At 47.0% G+C, this 22,563-nt stretch overlaps 1 protein-coding gene across 3 annotated transcripts in view; it reads right to left on the minus strand.

Annotated features, from left to right (window-relative positions):
• The window catches only part of CLIP3 (CAP-Gly domain containing linker protein 3), a 41,109-nt gene extending 18,759 nt beyond the window's left edge, over positions 1 to 22,350 (minus strand). The window contains exons 1-5 of one of the 3 annotated variants that reach the window (XM_083627432.1): positions 22,205 to 22,350; positions 17,531 to 17,688; positions 5,338 to 5,477; positions 3,350 to 3,443; positions 2,221 to 2,382 (exon numbers count right to left, since the gene is read on the minus strand). In XM_083627432.1, the coding sequence (XP_083483558.1) occupies positions 2,221 to 2,382; positions 3,350 to 3,443; positions 5,338 to 5,477; positions 17,531 to 17,666 (532 nt within the window). In that variant the 5' untranslated portion in view covers positions 17,667 to 17,688; positions 22,205 to 22,350. Of the gene's footprint in view, positions 1 to 2,220; positions 2,383 to 3,349; positions 3,444 to 5,337; positions 5,478 to 17,530; positions 17,692 to 22,204 lie in introns of those variants that run through there. The other 2 variants (XM_083627434.1, XM_083627433.1) reach the window with 2 other exon arrangements.
• Positions 22,351 to 22,563: the final 213 nt, after the last annotated feature.

Genomic DNA, 22,563 nt, shown 5'->3' on the forward strand with positions numbered 1-22,563 from the left:
AGAAGGGGTCGACAGAGGATGAGATGGTGGGACAGTGTTCTCGAAGCTACCAGCCTGAGTTTGACCAAACTGCGGGAGGCAGTGGAAGACAGAAGTGCCTGGCGTGCTCTGGTCCAGGGGGTCACGAAGAGTCAGACACGAATAAACGACGAAACAACAAAAGATTAACCAACTTATTTTGGCATCAGCTTTCATGAACGATAACCTGCTTCATCAGATGCCTGAAGCGAATTATTTGTCTTTGCAGTCTGTTCCCCCAGCTTTGTGGTGGTGCCCCTGAAGACTGTTCAGAAACTACAACTCGCTCTGAACATTGCAAATGAATCACAAACTCGAGTGGGTCCTTATCTGAAAAATTCTTCTCCGACTTCCGATTTGTTCCCACCTGGGTCCAATTGAAGGTTTGGGACCCTGTGCTCTCTCGATTAAACACTGCCAGGATCCAGCTGCCAGGATCCTTGGCACAACCAATCTCCCACATCCAGGCTGACAACTACATTTTTGCAAACATTTTGAATCCCTGGCCATGCAGCTGGCTGAGATTCGCAAGCTTCTTCCTTCTTCCTTCTTCCTAGCAGGTGCAGTCAACGCAATACACTCCAGATCGTGGAATCGTAGAATTGTAGAGTTGGAAGGGATCCTCAAGGGTCATCTAGTCCAACCCCTGCAATGTTGTGGACTACAACTCCCATCATCCCTGATCACGGACCACGCTGGCAAGGGCTGACTTCCCCTGCATTACAGTATTTCAGAGCTGAGTCTGCCCATTTAATAATAATAAAAAGGAACACAACAAACATTGGTGGATGGCTGGGAGTTCCTTACGCAGTGCTGCGATTCTTGATGAAGAAGGTTGCCTAGGAGCGCCAGCCCTCAGGAGATGAAGAGGAAAAAGCACCTGACTGGTTTTTGTTGTTGTTTAGTTGCAGCTGTTCTGTGATGCTCAATATTATCAGTCAGAGCTTCTTAGGAAGGAAGCAGGGAATTAATCCGAGCCAACACCTCTGGAACTTTTGCAAACCTCTCCTTACAGAGAACTACTCATTATTTATTTCGTGAATTTTTTTACACCAATTGTGGGGCAAAAAAACCCCAAAAAACTCCAAGCAGTTTACAAAGCGAACAGAACAATAGAATGATAGGCAAAAACAATTCAAAGCCTTCAAAGAATAAAGACTGGCGATAAACTAAAAAGTGATTAAAACGCACACCAACATTCTGTGTTATCTGGGCAGGCTCGCCTAAACAAAGTTTTGTGGTTTTTTTAGCAGGTGCTGAAAAGAATATAGTGAAGGAGCCTGTCTGGCATCAATCGGCAGGGAGTTCCAAAGGGCAGGTCTTACAAATGCGGAAAGGGTATTATATGACGCCAGTAATGGTGTCAGCTCTGCAGATCAGAGCAGTTGATGGGGCATATAAGGGGTAAGGTGATCTCACAGGTAAACTGGCCCCAAGTTACTAAGGGACATGGGTGGCGCTGTAGTCTAAACCACTAAGCCTAGGACTTGCCGATCAGAAGGTCGGTGGTTCGAATCCCCGTGACGGAGTGAACCCCTGTTGCTCTGTCCCAGCTCCTGCCAACCTAGCAGTTCGAAAGTGCACAAGTGCAAATAGATAAATAGGTACCGCTCCGGCGGGAAGGTAAATGGAGTTTCCATGCACTGCTCTGGCTCGCCAGAAGCAGCTTAGTCATGCTGGCCAAATGACCCGGAAAAACTGTCTGCAGACAAACGCCGGCTCCCTCGGCCTATAGAGCAAGATGAGCGCATAACCCCAGAGGCATCCACGACTGGGCCTAACGGTCAGGGGTACCTTTACTTTTAATGAAGAGTAGTGAGACACGGGTGGCGCTGTGGGTTAAACCACAGAGCCTAGGACTTGCCGATCAGAAGGTTGGTGGTTTGAATCCCTGCGACAGGGTGAGCTCCCGTTGCTCGGTCCCAGCTCCTGCCAACCTAGCAGTTCGAAAGCACGTCAAAGTGCAAGTAGATAAATAGGCACCGCTCTGGTGGGAAGGTAAACGGAAGGTAAGCATCTCCTGCAATTTTCTTTAAAAGGGGACACTTTATAAAGTCCATTTTTCTTTTTTACCATTTAATCTAACCCAACATCACAGCCCTGCTCAAAGTGCCGTCAAGGTGAGCTCTGAGGTGAGGCGCAGGAGATACAAGAAGTCCTGCCCTCTTCTGGGCAGGCCCCGCCCCCTCCTTCCAAACGCACCTTTTGGCTTGGAGGCCTTCAGCAGGATGCGGATGAGTTCCGGGACGTCAAAATAAGCCGCGTAGTGCAGGGCGTTCATATTGGTCCAGCGGCTGCGCAGGGTCACATCTGCACCCAAAGCCAAGAGCTGGTTGGAGAGGCGCACAGCAGCGGCTGGGTCACCTGGGAAGGAGGACCACAGCGATAAACTGGGTTACCCAACAGGCAGACTGAGCACAAGTTTGGGCACCAGCAGAGCAGGAGCACAAAAAATAATACATTTATTCAAAAAAGAGTTTGACACTTGCTACTTAAATAAAAGTATGGAAGTAGTCATTTAGTTTCAGAATACATGTACCATATTTTTTGCTCTATAAGACTCACTAACCCCTCCTAAAAAGTAAGGGAAAATGTGTGTGCGTCTTATGGAGTGAATGCAGGCTGTGCAGCTATCCCAGAAGCCAGAACAGCAAGAGGGATTGCTGCTTTCGCTGCGCAGCGATCCCTCTTGCTGTTCTGGCTTCTGGGATTCAGAATATTTTTTTCTTGTTTTCCTCCTCCAAAAACTAGGTGCGTCTTGTGGTCTGGTGCCTCTTATAGAGCGAAAAATACGGTACGTTTTGTCTCATTTGGGGGGTGTCTTTTTATGGTTTAGCATTGTTTTTATTTTGAATTATGAATCCGGGGGGGCCTCTAAAAGTCTAAATCCGGCCCTGGATAAACCCAAAGCTTCTGTGATGTCAGAGGCAGCTCAGCCAATCACCACCAGAGACTTCTTCATCCATATGTTCAAACTCCTTAGTGCAGTGATGGCCAAACTTGGCCCTCCAGCTGTTTTGGGACTACAGCTCCCATCATCCCTAGCTAACAGGACGGGTGGTCAGGGATGATGGGAATTGTAGTCCCAAAACAGCTGGAGGGCTGAGTTTGGCCATCACTGCCTTAGTGTGTTACAGTGCAGATGTTGCCGTGAATGCAAAACTGACTAAAACCCACAGGTGGTTTCAGGGAGTCAAATTCTAAAAGTGGGTTGGAAGACCAGATGGGAGCGTGGTTTCTCCTGAGAGAGCTGGCAGGGCTCTGAGGCCCAGGAGAGACACCCGGGGGGTGCGCCAAGAATAGAGAGTAACCCCCCCACTGGCTTCCTTACCGACACCATGGGCACCAGCCTTGCAGGCGTAATGCAGCAGCGTCATGTCTGTCAGCCCATCGCGGTCGTTGACGTGGCAGCCTCGCTTCAAGATCTGCGGGACGCAAGTCACCAAGAAGGGTGTCAGTCAGAGGTGTAAACGGATCCAACTCCCCTGCACCATGTGATGGCCTGGGACTGGGACTGGGACTCGGAACCAGAGGAGTCTCAGTCCGCACCGGATCCTTTGTCTCAGGCAGCATCTGAACCTAGTCTGGGGCCTGATCCTGAAGAGTCCCAGTCTGCACAGGTTCCCCTGCAACAAGCACCAGCTGGGCCGAGTCAGGGGCCTGAGCCTGCCCTGGCTCCAGATGCGGGGATTCCCTTGGTGCCTCCAGCTGGGCCATCACTTACAGCTGCTCCACTACTGGTTGGGTCAGGGGAGGCTGAGGCGGCCTCTGGGTCTAGTAACCCACTGATGTCTCCTGAGCTGCAGAGACTCAGGTCTGAGAGAAGGAGAGACCTGAGTACTCGCAGGAGGAGTGCTCGCCTTCGGGCGAGACAGGGAGGTGAGTCACTGGGGGATCAGGACTGGCTGCTACCCCGTAAGAGATAAAAAGCTGTTGGAGCCCGCCCCAGGTTGCAGGAGCAACATTGCTGTATGCTAGATACTGCCTGAGATCCTGTACCTGTCCTTGCCTGGTTTCCTACCTCATGTCCTGCCTTGGCCCTGTCGGACTGACTCCTAGCAGAACCTTCAGATTCTGGACCGGTCCTGGACCGCATTTCATGGGTTCCCCCTGGGCCCAACACACACCACCCACATCAGTTGATCTGCTGAGCACGCAAGGCTGGCCGTGGCCAAGGGTGAGTTTAAGCTGGAAGGGGCGTCAGAAGTCATCAAGCGCAACTCACCCCCCCCTGCCAGCAAGAAGAACCCCCACCTAAATCTGGAGCTGATCTGCAAGCGCATCTAAAAGTGGGGCAGAGCATCTTTTCCAGCCTGAAAGCCACATTCCCCGAGAGATGACTTTCCTGGGGTCGCCTGCCAGGGATCGGATGGGTGAGGGCAGAAGCAAAGGGTATGTGGCTAGAGGCAAGACTTGGGCCGAGGAGTGGACCTGATGCTTAACTTTGTTCAGCAAGCTGTACTCCAGCCACACAAAAGCCAGAGGCTTCTACACCTCCTTTCAGCCAAGGGAGAAGCATTCTCCCAGTTCAAAGACCCATTCCATCCAGTCGAAAGCCTTCTTGGAGGGCTTGTCACAGGGTCTGTGAAGGATGTGGCCAGAGGAGAGAAGGACAGGGGGCAGGTGGTCTCAGGAGGGTCCCATAGGCCAAACGGCAAGGACAGGGAGGCAATATTTGGCCCCTGGGGGGCTCCCCACCTGCAATCTAAAAAAACCTCAGGCCTCTTACACACATCCCCCAATGATATAGCACCTATAGTCATACCTTGGGTTAAAGTCGCTTCAGGTTGAGCGTTTTCAGGTTGCGCTCCGCGGCAACACAGAAGTAATGGAACAGGTTACTTCCGGGTTTCGCCACTCACGCATGCGCAGACGCTCAAAATGACGTCACACGCATGTGCAGAAGCGGAAATCACGACCCACACGCGCGCAGATTGCGTTCTGCTCAGAATGCGAACGGGGTTCCAGAATGGATCCCGTTCACACCCAGAGGTACCAATGTATTGCACATTATATTATGAGGAATGGGTGGGGGGGGTCTCCATGCTGCTCCCTTTCTGCTAACTGACCGCGGCTGGGAATTCCGGGCCTTCCCCCCTTCACCTCTTGGCTCCTAGCTACAGGACTGTAGGAGAGGGGAGTGTCAGCGTTTGCAGAAACTACCCTACCTGCACGACGGGGCCATTTTAGTGGTGGTCCCCTGGTTGTGGAATACGCTCCCTAGCAAGGAGCAGCACAGCAGGGCACACCCAGGTTCCAATGCCCCCCTCCTCCTCCCCCACTCGGCCCACGATCCCCCAAGAGACGCCCATCACTCGCCTCACTGCCGATGATATCGATCTTGTGCTGCACTTGGGGTACCCACTGGCGGATGATGGCAAACAGCTCCGGGACGGTGGTGATGGGGTCGTAGAGGATTTCTTGACACGCCGGGTCGTTTGGGTCGAAGAAAGTGAAAGCTGCAGAGGACGGGAGGGTAAAACGGCCCGAGGAAATGAAAAACAAAAGTGGCTTTTCAAAAAGATCGCCTCACCCTTACGGACCCAACCAGATGTGCCTCGAGGTCCCTTTCAACTCTACAATTCCATGAACACCACTTGCTGGAAACTGCAGGAGGGGAAAAGCTCTCGTGCTCAGATTGTGCTTGCGGGATTCCCCTATGGGTATGTGCAGGCATAGGAAAACTCCAGCCCTCCAGATTTTTGGGACTACAACTCCCATCATCCCTAGCTAACAGGACCAGTGGTCAGGGATGATGGGAATTGTAGTCCCAAACATCTGGAGGGCCGGAGTTTGCCTATGCCTGGGTATCCGGTTGGCCCTTGTGAGAACAGGATGCTGGACTAGATGGGCCATTGGCCTGATCCAGACCCCTCCTCTTATGTTCTTATCTTCATAGAACTGGCAGGCCTGATGTTCTAGTTCAGGCTTCCTCAACCTCGGCCCTCCAGATGTTTTTGGCCTACAACTCCCATGATCCCAGTGGTCAGGGATGATGGGAATTGTAGTCTCAAAACATCTGGAGGGCAGAGGTTGAGGAAGCCTGTTCTACTTCCTCCACTTTCACACTTTCTTAAGCCATTTTTTAAAAAAAAAAAAAACTAAATAACCACATTATTTTCACTACTAAGCTTCTGGAGAATTAAAGAGCCCATAATCTGCTTTTTCAAATCTTTCCTAAGCTTGTACTACAAGCATAATCATAGAGGTGTGTATTTCACAAATAAAACTATTGCCATGTTATCCTGTCTCTCCTCCCACCCAAAAAAGAGACACTGATCCCAGGTTTTTAATAACTGAAAGTTGTGCCTCTCTCCCTCTCACCTTCTCTCAGACAAAACAGAAAAAGGGAAAGAAGTTTCTTATTTATGCACAGTCAATTTATGGGAAGAGCAGCCTGCAAGGAGAGATTCTGCATATCCCTACATTCAGTGACTCATCGCTTCTGCTTGTATTCCTGAGTCACCACCAAAGCAATGTTATTTTAGAAACAGGTCATCTGCCAGTTTGGCTCTCTCTGCCAACGTCAGCCGAGTCCAGTTCCTTATTATGTACATATTGAAAGACTTTGGGTCTTCATTGGGCTTGGAGCCGGAGGGAGCCAACCGGGTATCGATACCTGTTACGGAAATTACGGGTGGGGGGGCACACATTTAAAGTTAAATATTACAAATATTATGCCTGAATGCATACTTCCAACTTGACAGCTCAGGGAAGTTACCTAGCTTTAAAAATAATATAAAATCATCTCCTTTCCCAGTTTCCTCCATTCCAAAGCTATTTTCCCCTGGCAAAAGGACTCCAGGAAGTTCCCAGAGGTGACAATTGCTGGGACAGTTGTTAGCCAAAGGAAGCCAAATCTCATCACCTGACTCGCCTCAGGCTCCAGACATGCAAAGGAACTTCTATTGTACTTTTGGGTGGTGGGCACTTAAGACATATTTGTCTATGCTAATCTTATACCCCAGTCTTGCCCTGCCATGTCTGCTTATGCTAATCTTGTACCAAGGACTTGTCTGGACATGTTTGCCAAGATTAACCCCTCCCCTTTTGTGACATGTCAGTGATGCAGCAATGATGCTGTACGAACTGTATTCTGGGATATGGTGGGAAAGTTTTAAAAGTCCTTGTCACCCCATCCTCGGGGTTCAAATTTGCTCTTTGAACCTGTTGCGCAATAAACTTTGGTCTGCAGCTATTTGCACCTAGATTTCTCCATAACAATATTATTGCAAGTTTATTAATTCTGCACAGTCATCTCAAGGCGATGTACAATCAAAGCTGCAAAAAGCAGTTAAAAACACCAAAAAAAGGAGAAAGAAATAGAGATTTGGGGTGAAAGGATCTGGGAGGCTTTGACTGTGATAGGAAGGAAACATGGTGGGAGGTTATTATATGTGGTGGCAAAGTAAAATTATTAAAAAGGCCTGGGAGAAGATATACAAAGATTGGAAAGGAATGTGGAAAATGACTGTTGTTAAAAAAACTGAAGTTATGACACTGAGATGTACAGGCTTTGATGGACTTGTTGAACAAAAGATTTTGTTCCCAGACCCAAGAAGCCAAGACCAACCTGTCCTTATAGAAGGGAGAAGCCCCCACCGAAGAAGATTGGGAAAATAAACTATTGAACTATGCAGGACAAATTATTTAATTTGAAACCCAAGAAAGAAAGGACTTTGACATTTTCTTTTTTTATTTTCTTTTTCATCTCAGGGGATAAACGACTGCATATTTTTCATAAGCTTTGTGTATGGATTCTGAAATACACTCAGAGTCAAGGAGTAATTTCGGTGTTATGTACTAAGCTTGGACCCTGGAACAGATTCTCCTCGCATTAGGAAAATGTCTACACGTCTCTTGTAATAAGATGAAGAAGATTTCAAATCGAATCAGTAGGAATATAAGGTTTTAAGAACGTGCGTGGAAAAAGTATTAGACAAGGAAACCAAGAGGGAGAAGGGAGGGAAGTCAGTCAAAATTATGGTTTAAAAAATTTGTTGTAGATGCTTTTGTTTGTTTTAATTGGAAAATGAATAGATAGTTATGGGAACCCCCCCAAAGGCAAGACATTTAAACAAACAAACAAACAAACAAAACTAAATACGGAGCAATGTTTCCAAATACGGAGCAATGGTTCCAAACTACAAGAAAGAAGATTCCACCTAAACATTAGGAAGAACTTCCTGACAGTAAGAGCTGTTCGACAGTGGAATTTGCTGCCAAGGAGTGTGGTGGAGTCTCCTTCTTTGGAGGTCTTTAAGCAGAGGCTTGACAACCATATGTCAGGAGTGCTCTGATAGTGTTTCCTGCTTGGCAGGGGGTTGGACTCGATGGCCCTTGTGGTCTCTTCCAACTCTATGATTCTATGAAAATAGATAGGGCCAAGACCCGTTGATCTAGCTGGGGAAGCCTTGCAGATCAAAAGTGTCTGCAGTTGTTCTGGCAAACTGCAGATAGTTGGAGCATAATATAACCAGTGAAGGCAGTGAAGGTCCTGTGTGAGTTTCTGGAGGCAGTTGGAGGATGGATGGTGGCTAACAGATTGAGGTTGAATCCTGACAAGACAGAAGTACTGTTTTTGGGGGACAGGGGGCGGGCGGGTGTGGGGGACTCCCTGGTCCTGAATGGGGCAACTGTGCCCCTGAAGGACCAGGTGCGCAGCCTGGGAGTCATTCTGGACTCACAGCTGTCCATGGAGGCGCAGGTCAATTCTGTGTCCAGGGCAGCTGTTTATCAGCTCCATCTGGTACGCAGGATGAGACCCTCCCTGCCCGCGGACTGTCTCGCCAGAGTGGTGCATGCTGTGGTTATCTCCTGTTGGATTACTGCCATGCGCTCTACGTGGGGCTACCTTTGAAAGTGACCGGGAAACTACAACTAATCCAGAATGCGGCTGCCAGACTGGTGACTGGGAGCGGCCGCTGAGACCATAGAACACCGGTCCTGAGAAATCTGCATTGGCTCCCAGGACGTTTCCGAGCACAATTCAAAGTGTTGGTGCTGACCTTGAAACCCTAAATGGCCTCGGTCCAGTATACCTGAAGGAGTGTCTCCACCCCCATCGTCCAGCCCGGACACGGAGGTCCAGCACCAAAGGCCTTCTGGTGGTTCCCTCACTGCGAGAAGCCAAGTTACAAGGAACCAGGCAGAGGGCCTTCTCGGTAGTGGCACCCGCCCTGTGGAACGCCCTCCCACGAGATGTCAAGAAAATAAGCAGCTACCTTATTTTTAAAAGACATCTGAAGGCAGCCCTGTCTAGGGAAGCTTTTAATGTTTAATGCTGTATTGTTTTTAACACTTGATTGGGAGCCTCCCTGAGTGGCTGGGGAAACCCAGCCAGATGGGTGGGGTATAAATAATAAATTATTATCATAAATTATTGTAATACCTTGACAGGAATGCTATTTCACAGAACAGGGGCAGCTAAATTAAAAGCCCCCCTCCGCGTTATGGCAGAGTGGCTTCTTAGATATTGGCTGGGGCTGATGGGAACTGGTAGCCCACAATTATCTGGAGGTCCTTGGCTACCCCTGCAATTCATCTCTGTATGATAAACCAACTATAAATTCAACCTGCCGGGACGTTCCTTTGTGCTAAGCTCACTGCAGGAGAAGAGCAGGTCCAATTTCCATCAAGGCCCTTCTTGACCGGATGAATGCACTGCAGTCTATTAATCACCTGCCCTTTTGCTGATTAACCAATTCAATTTAATCAGCACACTATTCCCAAACTCGATAAAGCAGTTTCCTCAAAGGGAACTCTTCCTTCAGTACTGGAGCACAGGATAATTTACGGTTTAATCAACAAAAGCTATGATACACAGTGTTAGGGAAAAAGGCTATATATATATATATATATATATATATATATATATATATATAGTGTGTGTGTGTGTGTGTGTTTCCTAGGACAATAACACCTCAGAACCAAACAATTTAAATACAAACTCCCCAAAACTGTGAAGCTGATTTGCAGCCCCACTGATTAAAATATGCCTTCCCTGATTACATATGGATTCTGTCCCTTAATCAAACTGAAGATTTAGTTGGTTGCGGCTGCCGTCCTAACCATGTCTGTAGGGACTGGCAGCTAGTGACCTACTGGACCAAATCCACAGTATTAATGCTAGCAAATAAAGTCCTAAATTGCTTGAGACCCAAAGATTGCCTTCTTAATACCCACAGCAGGTGAGGCCTTGGCGGTGCTGTTGGGGGTCTCCTGGTTGCCGCTGCCCCATGACAGGGGCTTTTCAGTGGTGGCCCCTTGGTTGTGGCATGCCCTCCCTAGCAAGGTGTGTCTGTCTCTGTTGCTAAATTTATATACCTTCATCCAAGGATTGCAGGGCGGTGTGCAGTATAAAAACGTAACAAAATAACAAACGAAACCATAACACACAAACACAGTTTAAAAGGCCAGAGGTTGTTTGAGGCCCGGGAGAAGAGCAGTGATTTCACCTGGCACCTAACAGGAGCGTTTTCAATAGGAGAGCATCCCACGAATGGGGAGCCACGACAAAAAAGGCCCTATTCTCATGTTTCTGCGCTCCGGACCTCCAGAAGAAAGGCCTCAGATTGCGATCACAGGGTCGGGACTGGTTCATATGGGGGAGACATATTGGGGGGAGACAGTTCTTGAGGTGTTGCGGTCCTGAGCTGTTTTAAGGCTTTATAGATCAAAACCAGCACTGTTAATGGGGCCTGGAAATTAATTGGCAGCCCCTGCAGTCAGGCTAGGATGGGTGTAATATGTTCAGACCTTCTTACCCCGGTGATCAACCTGCCCACCAATTTCTGCACCCGCTGAAGTTTCCAAACCGTCTTCAGAGGCAGGCCACGTATAATATGCTGCAGTAATCTATCCTAGATGTTACCAGAGCATAAACAACAGAAGTTCAGCTATCCCTGTCCAGAATGAGGCCGAAGCTGACGGAAGGCACTCTGTCATTCTTAACTTGAAAACATTCCTGTTTATTCAGGCATTTTGGTGGCTGAAGAATTTTGCTCCTGAGAGCCCTGGCAGGATGAAATAATGTTTTAAACAACATTTTCTAGCTGTAATTGCTTTTAGATGTTTTCCACTGTAATTGCATTTACCGTGTTTTAACTGCTTAGTTTTTGCATCTGAGGGACTTGTCACCCTGGGCTCCTTTGGGACGATGCAAATTCAAGCCATCGATCAACCAGGACGATATGGGCGGCTAAGGGGGTCAGCGAGGGCTTTGCATGGGTGTAAAATATTGCGAGGGTCCTGCCCAGGGCTGGATTTAGGTTTGATGAGGCCCTAAGCCACTGATGAGGCCCTTTATACGTCCAGCTGTCCGTTGTCCACCACAAATTGTCGCTATTTTTTGTGTTGAATATATGCTATATGGTAATTTATGGGCCTAATAGGTATCTCAAGCCATTGGCACATGTTGCCATGCAAGCAGTCCATGCAGAATGTGGGCACCCTATATATAGAAAGGAGCAAACCAGGGATATTTTAGGGAGCAGGCGAGCAGGCGGGGCCCATGACTTACAGAGTAGTGCATGCTCTAGTTATCTCCCGCTTGGACTACTGCCATGTGCTCTACATGGGGCTACCTTTGGAGGTGACCCGGAAACTACAACTAATCCAGAATGCGTCAGCTATACTGGGAGCGGCCGCCGAGACCACATAATACCAGTCTTGAAAGACCTACATTAGCTCCCAGTACGTTTCTGAGCACAATTCAAAGGGTTGGTGCTGACCTTGAAAGCGTGAAGGAGCGCCTCCACCCCCATCGTTCAGCCCGGACACTGAGGTCCAGCTCCAAGGGCCTTCTGGCAGTTCCCTCATTGCGAGAAGCAAAGCTACAGGGAACCAGGCAGAGGGCCTTCTCGGTAGTGGCCCCCGCCCTGTGGAACGCCCTCCCACCAGATGTCAAAGAGAAGAAAAACTACCTGATATTTAGAAGACATCTGAAGGCAGCCCTGTTCAGGGAAGTTTTTAATGCGTGAGATTTTAATGTATTTTTAATCTTTGTTGGAAGCCGCCCAGAGTGGCTGGGGAAACATGGCCAGATGGGCAGGGTACAAATAAATTATTATTATTATTATTATTACATCCTAGGAGCTGACACAACACAAAACCTGTTGCTGTATGTAGGTTTTATTCCATTTGTTTTTTATCATATATTTTGGAAATATACATCCAGCTTTCCTTTAATTTTTTGGGGGGCCCCCAAGAGAGTGGGGCCTCTAGCTTGTTTAGCTTATACTGTACGTAAATCCGGCGCTGGACCCGCCTCTGTGTCACATTTGAAGCGTCTCTTGTTCTCTTCCCTTGCAGTCAAGAGGAAACCCACAATGGCCCTTGCCGTCTCCAGGGCAACCTCCAAAAAGCCTCCACAACTGCTCCCTTGTCCCTACCTCAGCCTCTGCTGGACTGAAGGAGCCCTCGATCGTGCTCTGGGCTTCCAATTCCCCTTCTCCTCTCCCTCGCCCCAGACCTCCTCAACTCACTCGTTTTTATGGCTTTTCTCCATGGGCAACGCCAAAAAAAAAGCCTGTTGAGCTGAGGTCTGGCAGGCATCCGATGGACCAGGCCAAACTGCGCTCCCCACAGCTGCTGCATATTTGTATCTGGCCGTCCCCAAATGTTTGAATTATTTGCTTCTCACCAGGGTTCGGCCTCAGAACCCGCCACACACACACACAACCCAAGCACATGCCATGATGATCCTTGCCAACACGCCAGGGCTGGTTTTAGGGTCTAGCGTTCCAGGAAACGACTTGGGGGGCCACCCTCTCATCTAGAAACAGGACAAACAGCGGGTTTTCGCAGCTTAGACCCCGACCTCCATACAGGAACAACAGATTATTGCTTTCAATTTGTGGGGGACAGGGCCGGATTGAGGTTTGATGTGGCCCTCAGCTCCTGAAGGTAATGGGGCACTTGATATCTCCAGCTGTCCTTTGTCCACAGCAAATTGCTGCTGTTTTTTGTGTTGAATAGATGCTAGATGGTAATTTGTGGACCTCATAGGTATCTCAAGCCCTTTGCACATGTTGCCCTGCAACCAGTCCATGCAGAATGTGGGCCCCCTATATATAGAAAGGAGCAAACCAGGGATATTTTGGGGAGCAGGTAAGAAGGGGGCCAGGACTTACACCATAAGAGCCGACACAACACAAAACACAGTTGCTGTATGTAGGTTTTATTTTATTTGCTTTTCATCTTATATTTTGGAAATGTACATCCAGGGGGTTTTTTCTTTAAATTTTTTGGGAGCCCCCAAGAAAGTGAGGCCCTAAGCTAGAGCTTGTTTAGCTTATACAGTGGTACCTCAGGTTAAGTACTTAATTTTTTCTGGAGGTCCGTTCTTAACCTGAAACTGTTCTTAACCTGAGGTACCACTTTAGCTAATGGGGCCTCCCGCTGCCGCCGTGCCACCGGAGCCCGATTTCTGTTCTTATCCTGAAACAAAGTTCTTAACCCGAGGTACTATTTCTGGGTTAGCGGAGTCTGTAACCTGAAACGTATGTGACCTGAAGCATATGTAACCCGAGGTACCACTATACGTAAATCCGGCACTGGAGGGGGAATTTATGCATATTAAGTATCTGTGTCCACTTGGCTGTTTTTGCTTTTAACAAGAAGAGGGCGAGTGTTTGGCTGAAAAGAGTTTTGGGGATGCTATATACAGGTACGTTTCTTTTCCGCTCACATCCTGGAATGTTCTGGAGCTGCTCATGGAACTTTCCAGACTTTCTGAGAGCTACGTTTTCTTCCGCCATCCTGGAACGCTCTCAGTCGTATTTTATTGTGGGATGCTGAAAGCCTACGTGTGTCATTCCTAATCAAGGGAGAGGGGTGTTTGCGTGAAGCTGATTCTTGCCTAGCGCACCATTTGGTCTACAAACGGCCCTCAGCAACATCGCAGAGCTGTCGCCCTGAGAAAACATCACCTGTCTCAGGTGCCCCTTTCTCTCTCTCTCTCTTTGCTTTATTGGTTGAAAACATTGTAACAGAAATACGCAATAGATGTTATAGGCAAAATAAGATATAAACAATTATTCATTCTTTAACAAATCCTTGCTTTGTACATCCATTTGTGATTAAATCTTCCCCTTGCATTCCCAAATTAAGTTCCTTAAATACGCGCTTAAACTTTACTTTCTCTATCTTTTTTGACTTACTATAAATTTTATTTTATATTAACATTATCCTACTTACATACCGAAGCTCAGTCAAGACCTGCCAGTGGACTGATCTTTTGACAGTGTTCTTTTACGTATACTCTGTATATATCCCACTCTCTGATAAATTTTTCACCTGTAACGTCTCTTAACCTTGCTGATAATCTCGCCAGTTCGGCACAGTTTCTTATCCTGTTTTGCCGATCTAATTTAGATGGGATATCCTCTCCCTTCCAGCCTTTTGCGATTACAATTCTGGCAGCAACTGTAACATACATAAAGACTCTCCTGAACTTTTTGGGGGATTTCATTACCCATAATTCCTTGCAGGAAGGCTTCAGGGTTTTTTTTTAGGGAAGGAGCATTTTAGCATTTTTTTGCCTGTTTCTCTCATGTTGCAGATAAGCACTGCGTATATTATATGATAAATAAAGGCCTAGAATTCTGCACATTAGGAGCTACCTGAATAAACAATCTCTTTGTTTTCTCCTGCTTTGTTTTGCCCTTGGTTTCCTTTTAACCAACTTTTAGCAGGCAAGCAAACAAAAATTGTAACCAGGGCCCTGCACTTTCAAACTTGACAAGGGTGGTTAAAAAATAATAATATCCTGATAAATCTTCCTCCCCACACGCCCATCTCAACAGGTTGTGTCATAGCGTCCTGGGGCCCTTCCAGACGACCCATTCGGTCAGCATTCATCCTGATTTATTTTCAGAGAGATTAGATGCCATTGGTCATTTCATGAACATTCATTTTTGATTTGTTGGCAAGGAGGTTAATACGACGTTGCATTGAAACGAGTGCTATCCCTCACTTTCCTTATCACACACAAAAAAGCCTAGTCTCTGGGAGAAAGCAGGTTTGTATTTCTGGTTATTCTATCCATGACGATTATTGTGATTTATTATTTATATGATAGGATGAGGGGAAGGAAAAACTTGCGCCTCCATAATCTCTGCTTTCATTTCTTGCTTGCTTTTTTTAAAAGCAATTTTTATCCCTTGCAGATTCAAAGAGAGGGATTAAAAAGCAGGGATGGTGAAATAGACTCGGAGTCGGGAGTGGATTTCATGCTCTTTATTCAGCTCATACTGGGAGGAGGAATGGAAGTTCCCCCAGAATGTCTACTTTATATACATTATTTACACACTGGGCCCCATGTGATTGGCTAATTCTGGGATTCTCCTGTAGGCCAATCAGGTTGCGGATTCACTTCCACCTGGAGGTGGATTGGGTGGCTCCTGTGGACCAATCAGACTGCTGCATTCTGGATCCTATTGTTCTAGGACCAATCAGACTGCTGCATTCTGGATCCTATTGTTCTAGGACCAATCAGACTGCTGCATTCTGGATCCTATTGTTCTAGGACCAATCAGACTGCTGCCTTCTGGATCCAATTGTTCTAGGACCAATCAGACTGCTGCCTTCTGGATCCTATTGTTCTAGGACCAATCAGACTGCTGCATTCTGGATCCTATTGTTCTAGGACCAATCAGACTGCTGCATTCTGAATCCTATTGTTCTAGGACCAATCAGACTGCTGCCTTCTGGATCCTATTGTTCTAGGACCAATCAGACTGCTGCATTTTGGATCCTATTGTCCTAGGACCAATCAGACTGCTGCATTCTGAATCCTATTGTTCTAGGACCAATCAGACTGCTGCATTTTGGATCCTATTCATCTCAGTACATAACAGATGGGATGTCTGTGAATTCCCATCAGCTTCATCCAACATGGCCAACTGTCAGGCATAATTATTATTATTATTACTATTATTATTATTAGGAGGTGGGTCACCTGCCGCTACATTTGGGCAGGGGACGGGGGCACAAATTAGCCATCCCTTGCTTAAAGGAATGTGACGAGCTTTCCAAAGATGGAAAAGCGTTTCAAGAGAAATGCACTGCTCCATTATCCTTGCACAGGAAAACAATAAACTATGCAAACTTAGGCAACAGATGCAAATCTGCTTAATCTACACAGGTCGCAAAACTGTGCATTCCTTGGTACGAAACATATGCAGCTGCCTTTTATCGGGTCAGACTATTTGACTGTCATCTGCGTTAGTACTGCCTCCTCTCCCTGGCCGTGGCTTTCGGAGTTTCGGGCAGAGAGGGGTCTTCCTTACCCCCCCCACCTGATATTGCTTGATGGAGATGCCCGAGAGTCAACCTGAGGCCTTCTGCATGCAAAGCAGCTGCCCTGCATTAGGATGCTACCCCCCCCAACAACCTTCTTTCTTCTACATGCAAAGCACCTGCAGCCCTGGGCACAGCGGAAGAAATTGCTTTGGGGCATCCCACGCAGAGCCCGATTTACGTACAAGCTAAACAAGCTCTAGCTTAGGGCCCCCTCTCTTGGGGGCCCCCAAAAAATGTAAAGGAACAAACCCCCTGGATGTACATTTCCAAAATATAAGATAAAAACCAAATAAAATAAAACCTACGTACAGCAACAGTGTTTTGTGTTGGGTAGGCTCCTGCGATGTAAGTCATGGGCCCCGCCTGCTAGCCTGCTCCCTAAAATATCACTGCTTTGCTCCTTTCTATATATAGGGTGCCGACATTCTGCTACAAACTCTCAAATTCTACAAACAAATTCTCGAAGCTACCAGCATGAGTTTGACCAAACTGTGGGAGGCAGTGGAAGACAGGAGTGCCTGGCGTGCTCTGGTCCAGGGGGTCACAAAGAGGCGGACACGACTAAACGACTAAACAACAACAACAACATTCTGCTATTTATCATTATTAGTCATTTGCATCATATATTTACACCCATTATTATTTCATGTTCTAGCAAGTTTCTAGAGACTAGATTATGAGTCTTTGTAAACTGTGTTTCTAAGGGAACTTTTGTTCTTGCCAAATGCAAATGTGTTTGCGTTATTCAGTTTGTTAAGAATGAAAAATCATTTTAAATTAGAGCTTAATAATGATTCCATTATTAATATACTTCTTCTTCACTGTATTTCACTATTAATAGACTTCTTCTTAATTGTATTTCAGTTCAACAATTACTTTGATAAAATACATATTTTGTTGTGTGCAAATGGCTTTAGATACCTGTTAGGTCCATCAATTGCCATCTAGCATATATTCAACACAAAAAAAACAGCGACCATTAGTTGTGGACACAGGACAGCTGGACATAGAAAGGGCCCCATTACCTTCAGGAGCTGAGGGCCGCATCAAACCTCAATCCGGCCCTGATCCCATGCAACCACTTAATTTGTGACCCGTTGACCGCCCACCTCCTGCCTTATCAGAATATGCACAGATTTTGTGCATCTTTACAGCTTTGGAACGATGGAATTCAAGGCAAATGATGGACTTCAAGGAAGGGACTCACCATAATCTTTGGGGAGTGGCGCTGGGGCGGAAGGGTGGACCATCGCTTTCTTCCTCCGCTCCAAGACAGGGCTCTGGAATTCCAGCGGCTGGTGGTTCTCCTCCAAAGGGAGGTCCGTCGAGTCGTCTTTGGTCATGGTTCTTGGAAGTTTTTCCCCTCTGCTAAAGAGGAGAAGCAGAGGAGAACAGGAATGGAGCTGAACAGCAGAATTTGAGACTTCCAGATATATGGACCTATCTTAGGCCAACCTCGTGATCTTCACGCTGTGCAAACTTGGCTTTTAGATAGTCATAAAGGTAAAGGGACCCCTGACCGTTAGATCCAGTCGTGGCCGACTCTGGGGTTGCGGCGCTCATCTCGCTTTACTGGCCGAGGGAGCCGGCGTACAGCTTCCGGCTCATGTGGCCAGCATGACTAAGCCGCTTCTGGCGAACCAGAGCAGTGCACGGAAACGCCATTTACCTTCCTGCTGGAGCGGTACCTATTTATCTACTTGCACTTTGACGTGCTTTCGAACTGCTAGGTTGGCAGGAGCAGGGACCGAGCAACGGGAGCTCACCCCATCGCGGGGATTCGAACCGCTGACCTTCTGATCGGCAAGCCCAAGAGGCTCATTGGTTTAACGCACAGCGCCACCTGCGTCCCTTTAGATAGTCATAGAGAATATTTAAATCTTAGGATAGCTTTGGAAGTGGATATAGACTGTAGGCTTAGAAGTAGAAAATAGTGTATTTTAAAATAATATCATTTGTAAGTAATAAAATGTGAAGATTTTTATGGTTAAAGTAAGCGTGATAAAAAAATGGTTTGAAATTATGATATATGTAACTGCTAAAGATGAGGTAAAATGAAAATCAGATAGGGGGGGACTTGGGGAAGCTCACCTAACAATGTTTAGAAAAATAAGGATAAGACAAGAATCTGTTTGTATTGTTTGTTTTTTCTGTTTGTGTTCTTTATTTGTGTTATAAAATGAATAAAATTTTTGAAATAAATAAATAAATAAATAGTCGTAGAGAATGGGGTTGTGGGTTCGAGTCCCACCCTGGGTAAAAGACTCCTGCATTGCAGGGGGTTGAAATGGATGACCTTTGGGGTCCCCTCCACCTCCACAATTATTCTACTGATTCTATGAAAAGCATTATCAGACAGACACCTTCAGGAAAGGGTGCGAGCATTGCTTTTTTACTGGGGGTACGCGGGGGTATGCATACCCCTAAACATTTTGTGAATCTACTTTTGGCCTCATTGAGGGGCAGTATTTCAATATGAGTAGGAAAATGAGAGTACCCCCTAAATATTTTTTTGGGGGGGAGCACTGGGTGCAAGTATTTATTTATAATAAGAATAAATTATTTATACCCTGCCCTCCCCAGCCAGAGCTGGGCTTAGGGTGGCTAACAGTAGTAACATTACAGTAAAAACATAATAGGGGGAACAAACCAATTTAAAATACAGGTTAAAATGCAATTTAAAATGCAGCCTCATTTTAAAGTAGCCGATAAATCAAGACCATAAGGGGAGGGAAACATAAGGGTCAGGCTGAGTCCAAACCAAAGGCCAGGCGGAACAGCTCTGTCTTGCAGGCCCTGCGGAAAGATGTCAAGTCCCACAGGGCCCTGGTCTCTTGTGACAGAGCGTTCCACCAAGTCAGGGCCAGTACTGAAAAGTCTCTGGCCCTAGTTGAGACCAATCTAACCACCTTGCAACCTGGGACCTCCAAAATGTTGCAAGGTGGTTAGATTGGTCTCAACTAGGGCCAGAGACTTTTCAGTACTGGCCCGACTTGGTGGAACGCTCTGTCGCCGCACTACTAAATAAATGGTCCTCCACAGGGCATACCATTTATTTAGTAGTGCGGCGACAGATAAGACTTGTGAGCCATTCCAGATTTGAGATGATAAGGAACAGGAGAGAGGCCTGCCCCATAACCCCTGCGCTGTCGCAGCAAAACAGCACCGCAAATCCCCCCTTTTATGTACTGTACACAATATCTTTTTTCTGTTATGTTTGATTCCATGGGTACTATTTCTTCTTTTTTCTTCTTTTCTTGTGTGTTATCTTACTCTGTGCACTTGTACTTTTGTACTTTTTATTTTTCAATAAATAATATTTTTTGAAAAAAATCAGGCTCTAAGCAGGCTCTTGTCTTTTTAACAACTGAGGATTTTGTAAAATTCATGTTCCTCTTCCTTCAAAAGGCACATTGGTGTTAATCAGGATAACGATGATGTGTTCAAAATCTGTTTAAGGTGCTTAGTCACAATTTAGAAGCAAAATCGGCCTTCCTGCAGGTTTACAGTCCAAGCACTTTTAAAACACATTCAGAGCACGTTATTTGCCTCAAAGAATTCTGGGCACTGTAGTTAAAGCTCCTAGCAAGCCTTAACGAACTACAGTGCCCAGAATTCTTTGAGGGAAAGGAGGTTATTTGAATGTGCTTTAAAGTTATAGCGTGTACACAGACTAAGACTGGCCAAATTTTCAGTTTAAGGGGCTGCTTGATTTGGCAGCTCTAAACCTGAGATATAAAACTGCGTCCCCAAATACTGACTAGGATATATAAACGTAATATCACATCCTTTTAAAGCACAGCTTTCAGGAGATACCATGATCTCTGGTTCCACATGGAGTGTCCAATGGGCACTGTGAAATCCCTAAAATTGACTGCTCTCTTGCAAAACTGCTATTCCCAAGCCTCCTTTAGAACATTAAAAAAACCACAACTCTATGTGTTTGAATGCATATCCAGAGGTAGAAATATGAGCAAGTCTTCCTTTCTGAGCACAAAGAGCTGTCAGGAAGAATCAATGGACGGCGTAGGAAACAACGCCAATCATTTTTCAGCGCATCCAGATGGGGGCTTGATATTGTAAACAGATTGTTCAGATATCGCAGATGCTTCTTTGGCAACAGGTTTTGTTTTAACTTATCAAGTATTCCCCAGAAAGGGTAAGTCCTGATTAAATTTGTGTGGGCCGGGGGGGCGGGGAGGTTATGGGCTGGCATTTAGATGCCAAGGATGCTGTGCAGACTCTGCAAAAAATGTCCACATACGAGGAGCATCCGTCCCACAATAAACACATGCCCAGGAAACCCTTTATTTGCCAAGGATTTTTTTATTTAAAAAATCCCTCTCTTAGAGGGTTTATAGAGGAAGTTTGGCTGCATGTGCCTTAGGTATCTTCCTGGGTTTCACAGATTAAAACAGAGACATGTTTGTGTACTGGTGATTCTCAATCAACTCCCCTTCCACATTTATTTATTTATTTGTTTGATTTAATGATTACCTATATACCTTTCCAAGGAGCTCACAGTACCTACATACATGGTCATTCCCCTCCCCATTTTATCCTCACACAACCCCCCTCTGAGGTAGGATAGGCTGAGAGACAGTACCCTGCCCAAGAATCAGCCTTCGTGGCCTAACGAGAATTCAAACCCAGGCCTCCCTGTTCCTTGTCTGAAACTCTAACCATTACACAACACTTCCCCACACACAGCTAGCTTGGTTTTCTTCATTTCTTATGCAAGAGACCCGGTCCCATGCCAAACCAAATAAACAACTAAGCCCAAAGGAACTGTTTCTCTTTTTACAAAAAATAAAATAACACCTTGAGAATGTTTTAGGTCAGTGTTTAGCAGCATCAGGGTTGTATAATTGATTGTGCAACACACTTACTAGGGAGTAAGCCCTGCTGCAGACAGTGGAGCCTACTTTTGAGTAAGCATGCAAGGGATTAACGTAGGAACACTGCCTTTTATTTTTCCATCACATTGAACCTGCGGCCTTCAGTCAGAGATATTCAGGGATGGTTTGCCCGTCTTGACAGGCAGTTATAGGGGGCGGGGACAGAAGGAAATGGCCCTGTTGTTTGCAGGCAAGCAAATATCTGGAAGGAAAAGGGATGCCAGGAGGCGGCAAAGAAAGCAGCAGGGGGGAGAGAGGGTGGCAAATACAGGAGGGAAATGGGGGTGCTTTGGGTGGGGACCCCACGGGAAGGTGCTGTTTACAAGGAGTGGAAGATGGGTGTGAGCGAGGAAGAGAGCAGACCAGAGGGATTCTGGGGGATATGGCAATATGTCAGTTGCAGATGCCCGTCGAATCGTGGTAGTAATAATAATAATAATAATAATAATAATAATAGGGTGTGCCCTCTTCCCCAGGTGATGGAAACGGGTGTGATTCTGGATCCACAAATAGGTGTGTTGTTGAAGAAGGGCAGAGTGCTGGAATATGGAGGGTGGGGTGTCAGGATGGGGTCTATGGCGATGGATGCGATCCACGGCGAGGTGCAACTGGGAATGGAGATGGGGCGCGATGGGAAATACTGGAAAGGGAGGAGGGTTGGGCAGATTAGAGATGGGGGGTTCAGGTGTGCGTGGCTGGGAAGGAGGGTTGGATACAGGGATGCGTTGGGGGGGGGTCTATGGAGAACAGGTAGCCCTGAGGATGGGGGGCGGAGATTGTATTTTTTTGGTGGGGGCAAGGATGGAGATGGGGAGCATCTGGACTTGGTGGCGCAGGTGCGGGGGTTTGCATCTTTGAAGGTCTGGATGGAGGGGCCGGGCCCGGGATCTCCCCCCGCCCAGAGATGGCTGCCTGCCTCTCCCTCCGCTGTGGGGAGGGATGGAGGGATGGATGGGGGTCCCCCCCAGCCCCCCATCACCTACCTTGTGGGAGGCTGGCGTCCCCTCCGAGGGGGCCTCTGCTGCTCGCCCTCCGGCCTCTGGGGCGACGGGGATGGAGACGGGGATGGAGACGCGCGCAGAGCGGAATGGAGACAGCAGCAGCAACGCTCAGGCGCCGCCTCTCTCTCGCAGCATCAGCACCAGGCGGAGGGATGCTCAGCCCGCCTCCTTGGCGGAGGGGGAGGAGGAAACGGGAAAGGCCCGGGGTCGGATCCCTGCACCGCTGCAAGCTCAGGCAGCCTCCCACGGTGGCCAACCTCGCGGGGCTGGCTTCGTTGTTGCTTTTTTAATCATCTTTATTGAATTAAAATACATATATATATATATATATATATATATAT

Source organism: Podarcis filfolensis (assembly GCF_964270895.1).
Source record: "Podarcis filfolensis genome assembly, chromosome: 8".
NCBI lineage: Eukaryota > Metazoa > Chordata > Lepidosauria > Squamata > Lacertidae > Podarcis > Podarcis filfolensis.